The sequence below is a fragment of the Dermochelys coriacea genome, chromosome 2 (genome assembly GCF_009764565.3).
Source record: "Dermochelys coriacea isolate rDerCor1 chromosome 2, rDerCor1.pri.v4, whole genome shotgun sequence".
Lineage (NCBI taxonomy): Eukaryota > Metazoa > Chordata > Testudines > Dermochelyidae > Dermochelys > Dermochelys coriacea.
The window spans coordinates 193,655,061-193,661,811 of NC_050069.1; the positions used below are offsets into that span (position 1 = coordinate 193,655,061).

Below are 6,751 nucleotides of genomic sequence, written 5' to 3' on the forward strand. Positions count from 1 at the left end.
CTGTGGTTCACGGTTTGGGGCTGCAGCAGAAGGAAGGGAGCTGGAAGCTGTTCTTCTCATAGCTCTTCAACTACCAGCTCCCTTCTCCTGCTCCTTCCTAGCCTGACGGGGCAGGAGAGCTGGTAGCCAGGAGTGGTGAGGAATGCAGGCGTTCACCAGCTCCCCTCCTGCTACTCCTGTCCCAGCTGGTCATTTGCTCAGTTGCAGAGCAGAGCTACAGCCAGGGCATTGCTGGGCAATTGCAGGGCATGTGGAGGGCTGTAGCTGGTAGAGGGGATACTATAGAGGGCTATAGCTGGAGGGAAGGAGGCAGAGACTGAGTGTCTTGTCTATAGGGTGACCAGATGTCCCGATTTTATAGGGACAGTCCCGATATTTGGGGCTTTGTCTTATATAGGCACCTATTCCCCCCATTCCCCATTTGCTGTCCCGATTTTTCACTCTTGCTGTCTGGTCAACCTACTTGTCCGGGAGTACAGCTAAGGACCTGTGGAGCTGGAGTGGGAGAGTATTTCTGGGGGTGGTGATGGAAGGGAATAATGGGCACCAGGGTGGGGGTTTAGGGTGTGGGGCTGAGAGGACAGGGGCACTTCTGGAGAGCAGGCAAATACGGTGGGAGTTCTGGGGAAAGGGAGATACTGCGGTGCATAGGGGGCAGTCTCACCTGGTGAACTCAGGCGGTTTGCTGCCTGAGGGAGTTGGCAGAGAGGAGAGCTGCTCCAGCTAACAGCCCGCACTTTGGGCCAGCATGTTGCATCTACGCTGGCCCTCAGTCAACAGAACCTGCATTGACTGGGGCTCTGTTGGGGGTTACCCTACAAATCACAGGAGGGCTAACTAGCACTAATTGTTGGCTCACTGAAAGTTATATGGCTGCCAGGGGTATTTCAATTGGCTGAGGGGGAAAAATGCTGTTTACCCTTGCAAATGCCTCCAGTATGGTGCAGGCCGTGCCTCGCTGAACAGGACTGGGTGTGAAGCGAGCTACTTCTCTGAAGGGGAGGCAGAATCCAGGCTTCAGTAGAAGACTGTTTATCAGATGCTTTGAGCTCCTGAGCTGATGAAAACCGCTACAGTAGCCAGGCCAAAGCATTATTTTTTTGATAATTTATTATCAGATTGTATAGAAGTTTTGTCCCAATGTCCCAGTGTGCTTGAGCACATATATGACACAGCCCTTTGTTATGTCATAATGGAAAGCAAAAACAATTGGATAAAAAGCAAAGGATTTCTTCTCAAGCATCTCTTTAGTTAGTTACCGTTTGCTTTCACTAGTCTGCTATTGATCCTCCAGGATAAATACAATCCTGCAATGAGTTTCCTATGGTCTGTGCCATGGAAGGACGGGGTAGCTTATTTCTTGTAGCTTTTCTTTACCTGTGTGTTGCGGCTAAATGCAGCCTCAGTGTTTAAGAAAGCAGACAGGGCTTTTATTGTGAAAAGAGCTTCTTCAAAGTAGCTGGCAGCCCCCCCCCCCCCCGCTTCTCCCCTCCCCACAGGGAGGTGGGTCTGCGCTGCCGGGCTGTTACACACTTTAAAACTAGCAGTTGAAGTTTGCCAGTTGTACACTGTGGGTATGCACTAGCTGCTGAAGTGCATTTGGGCCCATAGTACCAGATTATAACTTCTCACACTCGTGCACCCGTCCAGCACACGGCTAAGAACAGTTCCAGCAAGGAAAAAATAACACACATTGGACCCTTCTGTAAAGTTTGATGACAACTTACCAGCAAGGATTTATGAAAACCAAACACTCTTTGGAATAATTAGCAGGAGGTAGAAATTGCAAAAAGCCCCGGCTGAGCAGTGCATATTGGTTGGGATAGGCACCCTGGAGTGACAGCATCTGGTTGTAATTAAAAAGGAGATAAAAATGGAGAGAGGAGACATTGATTAGTAGCTGAAGTTTTTTTTTAAATTTTTGTGCGTGTGTGTGTGGTTTCTTCTGCAAACCCAGTGCAAAAGCCCTGCAAATGGACTATGCCTAAGAACCACAGGGTTTAGTTTCTGAAAAGGACAAGACTACAGTGTGCAGTGTCTTCTGCAGGAGATGAACATAGAAGGTGGCTAAGAAAGAAGAGGAGGAGCCCCTCTGCCTGCATTGCAAAGATATGGTATGATTTACATGCTTTACTGCAAAGCTTGTGGCGTAAAAAGGTGTTTGGGCTGTTAAGAAGCATTAGCCATTCAGGATAGTCATAGAATCAGCCCGGCAGGTCATTTTATTGTCCAAGATGGTTCTGAGAAAATTGGGCTTAGACCTGTTTAGATGGTTTGGTGCACAGGTAGGCAAACAAGAAGCTCATCTTCCCCCTGTTAAATAAACGTTGTCTGGATTCATTCTTTATAATATTATGGCTGGACAGTGAAGAAACTGCAAAGAAGCTTTGAAATACAATTCCCCAGAGGTCAGTAGATAATGCTAGTCTGGTATATCTGGTTATTCAGAAGCATGCTTGCGCCATGGGTCAGCTAGGTGAAACTGGGAACATTTCAGCAGAGAGGGTTTAAAAAAATAAGTGTATAAAGAAATAAACTATGCAATCTCTGGTGACATAGTAATAAATAATGAACTGAATAATTTTTGGCTACACAGACTGAAAGGGGGTGGATAATGAGCCTGGATAGTGAATAGTGGAACTCTGCTACCATTATCATCAGTCTTACAAATTGATGAAAGGAATGGGAAAAGAAATCTCAATTGAAATTCCTAAGGTCACACAATCAGCTAGTTTGCTGGCTTTTCCCTCTCCAGACTTCCAGTTATAACCCCTCATGATCCTCTTTTTCTTTCTCCCACTCTGATGTGCATACTTGAAAGGATGGGGCAAACTTGGAGCCGTGTGAAAATACAGCATTCCTGTGGTGAAATGTTCTTCCATTGTGTTTTGTCTGTTTTCACACTCATGACACACTGTTTCCATTACAGTTTCACCAAAAAAATTGTAATTTGGCTGCATAAAAAGTGCAAAATTGAGAAACGCCACATAGTAAACCCAACTTTTCTACAAATGGTCCTGTTTTAACATGAAGATTTCCTGAAAACCAGACTAGTTTTCACTTGCAAAAAAAATTGCTTAGATTTGTGGCAAATATTTTGTTACCCACTAGTGCAAACATGTGAGCCTGATGTGGAATGAATCCAGTTTTCTTTTCTCCCCTCAGTATTGGGTTTCATGTTAAAGGTGAACGGTCTGTCTCTGTTCAAGGTATTTGTAGTTCCTGTAAAACCTGCTACTTGTGGAGATACCTAGCACACATTATAGAACATGTCAATTATCAAAGTCTTAGACTCCCTATCCACTGCATTGATTTGTAAACTATTATAAATCAAACTCTTCGTTCCTGTTCTGCCAGTCAACACCATTTATTTCCAACTAGCCAGAGGGCATCATAGGATGGCGCTGATGGTAAGAGTGCCTCAAAAACCCTGGCCCTAGCTAGCCACTGAGTAGAGAATTATATAATCAACAGCTATGCAAGAGTCTTTTGGAGATCAAGAATGCAGAGCTTTGTGTTTTTAAGGTGAGAGAACAATAGGACTTCAAAAAATGTGAAGAATTGCTGAGTTGTGCATTGACAAGTGCTCATACTGAATAAACTCATACAGTTCATGGTGCAGCTGCATGGAACTACTGCTGTGGTATGATCTGTGTAGCTGAATGGTTTGGGGTAGTAGAGAACTCAGCTGTGAATCTGACTGGTTCTGTTATCGTCAGCATCCAGTAGGTGATACTCTTAAGGTTTGATTCTACAAACTCTTGGCATATGAGTAGTTCCACTTTTAGCCATGACAAATCACATGAGTAAAGTTACTCATTGGTGTAAGGGATGGCAGGACCAGGCACTCCATCGTGAATGATCCAGATGGGAAAGTTCTGCATGGTAACAAATGAGGATTAGACACTGATTTCTCATTTTTTAACTAATTAAATTTAGCAGCACTGGTGAGATGTTCAGGATTGTCAGCCCTGGAAATGCTGGGTGCCAAAGAGAAGTTCCTCATGCATACTGTGGGGACAGACATCACTGATCTGTTCAGGTGATATATTAAGATACACCCACAACTGTGTATTTTATCAGTTAAGGCTTGTGTCTTGGCACCTGAAATGAAAAAAAGGCAACTTACTTCCGTAACAACAGCATTTCTCCAGTGGCAGTACTGTCATGTCTTATGCATTAGTCTAGAGGGTTGTTATTTTTTTTTTTAATATAAAGCAAATAGCAAACCCGCCTTCCCACCCCAACCACCAGGAAGAATATGGATCCCTCTGTTTCCACTCCTTCCCTGTAATCTCACAGGTGCTGGTGGTGGGTGTTACCATGCAGAACTTTCCCCTCTGCATCATTTATGATGGAGGACCAGATCCTGCCATCCATTACACTTTAACTTTACTCCTGTGAGTAGTCTCATTGACTTCAATGAGACTTCCCCTTCTGTACCCTTTTGCCTATGTCCTCTTGCTCCTTCCCAGTCACATGAAGAGAGTAGAGCATTGGACCTTTAGAACCTGTCTCCTTTTGTATCAGAGTCTTAACTATAGTTAGGTGAAAGCAGGCTCCCTGAGAAGTTTCACTGACTTCAATGGGACAATTCACACAACGAGAGTCATCCCTTTGTAAGTGTTAGCAGCACTTCTAAGATGGCTGGGCGTTTCAGCCAGGACCTCCATGACAACCAACACTTCTAGTTTCTGTTTTCAGTCAAATGGCATTGGGTTTGTCCTGCTGGACCTCTCAGTACCAAGCAAGCCTCCCCCAGGAATTTGCACAGTACTGTATAGGTATGGCATGGGCTTTTTTTAACTATTAGATATGGATCATTCATAATAAAGAATGCTTGACTTCTCAAACAGCTACTTAGAATAGTAATTATAATCCCATGAGCCTTGAATTTGCCTTTTTATTAACACCCCCCCGAACAAAAAAAGAAAGATGATTTCCCCTGTTTTTTGCTGTGACAAGCAATCAACCACATTGCTGAGACAAGGTCGGATTCCGGAATGGCTAGGCTGGGCACTACATGAGGAGGTGGTCCGAGCTGCCAAAGGACTTGCAGGCAGAAACCATGCGCCTGGGGGCTCAGCTTGTTTCACATTTATGGCTCCTCCATTGATGAGTTGTCATTTGGGAGCATTGTGCAGCAGGACACTTACCCTAACTGAGGTAGAGCCTAATAAAAGTGGAGCCTGGTTCTAAAAGGTAAAGGGTCTGATGCATGTTCTTCACTCTTGTGAATGGCTGGGGGATGGAAGATTTGGGAGGGGGGGGAGGTTGCACAGGTGCAGCATGCCACTGGATAAGGCGAGGGGCCAACCCAGCACTGCGAAGGAACAGGAACACTGAATTGATGCCCATCCTTTCTCCTAGAGCTCCAGAACTGCTGGGTTTGGAGGCTGTGGTTACATTTTCTAAGGAACTTCCAGGTATATCCTAAACCCTCTGCCACCTGTGGGGGCAGGGGAGGGGGTTATTGCCACAGGAGGCTGGGATAGAAATTGTCCTCAATTTTCAGCACAAAAAGCATTTACTGGTATTTCAATTTAGAAGCTATGGTAAGATGAGCTTCATCAGGGTCATAAGAACCTAGGATCCACCATGACAGTTCAGACCAATCGTGTGACCAGTCTGTTACCCTGTTCCACCCAGTGGGTAGCCTATTCTGAATGCTTAAGAAGGTAACTTCTCACTTGCACCCCTTCCCCCCCCCCCAATAATGTATATGGAAAGTGGGAGCTTGGGGCTGGCCTCTAGCCTTACTTCAACCATCTGAAGCCATGGAGCACGATTACCCCTAAAACACCAGGTCAGACTACAAATGTCATTACCGATCACAACATTATAGCCAGACACTTAAAATCCAGCCACTGTATGTGACTCTCTGACCTCCAGGAGCAGTGAATTCCATAGGAGGACTATGTTAAGACATATTTCCTTTCTTATGGTTTTAAGTTTACCAGCCTTTAATTACAAGTGACTCACTTGTTCTCTTATTAGGAGACAGTGTGAATAGGAGGGGCGATCAGATGTTATTAATACTTGTACATCTCCAAATACTTCAGTAAACTCCTCTCCTTCCTAGACTAAATAATCCCAGTTTGCAGTTATTTTTCTTGCCCTTATGAACATGGGCCTTCAGAGTAGGGCTACACCAGTGCTCTCTCTGAGTTTACTAGGTTCATTTGACCATTGGGATTCATATGGGAAAGGTGTGCTGCAGTGTTGGCTCTGTGTGGCTCTCCATGTGATTGGTTATGAGTTCACCAGTGACTCAGGAGGCAGTTTAATCCTAGCACTGGGCAGGTTTTTGCCTTTTTTTTTTTTTTTTGAGGGCTGGAGGAGTGATTTAAACTGGGAAGGAGGATACCTTTTTGAAATCCATATGGAAACAATTCTGTCTGCTTTCAATAAAGTCATCTGCGAAGCAGGGCCTTCCGTATTAATTCCCTCCCTTTTCATCTGGGGTGCTTTGGAATGCTATGAATGTACTTCCTTGTTGTCCAGGACGAAAAGATTGAAGAGATCTTTGCCAAACTGCTTTTGAGGGAACCTGACACTGTCCTCATTAGGCAAGAACTCTGTCAAAATGAGTGCACTGCAAGCCCTTTTGGAAACCGAATGATTGCTCTAAATTTTTTGTATTAATCTGGTGGTTAAAAACTAAAACTGAAAATAGGCACATAAAAGAAATACTCCACAGAAAAATAAATAAAACTACTGCCTCATTGGATTGGGAGCCAAAATCTTAAAT

General features: G+C 44.5%; 1 protein-coding gene across 2 annotated transcripts in view; it reads left to right on the forward strand.

Moving 5' to 3' along the window:
- The first annotated feature begins 1,535 nt into the window (after positions 1-1,535).
- The window catches only part of GASK1A (golgi associated kinase 1A), a 54,374-nt gene continuing 49,158 nt past the window's right edge, over positions 1,536-6,751 (forward strand). For both annotated transcript variants that reach the window (XM_038388829.2, XM_038388831.2), the window contains exon 1: positions 1,536-2,114. In XM_038388829.2, the coding sequence (XP_038244757.1) occupies positions 2,112-2,114 (3 nt within the window). In that variant the 5' untranslated portion in view covers positions 1,536-2,111. The remainder of the gene's footprint in view (positions 2,115-6,751) is intronic.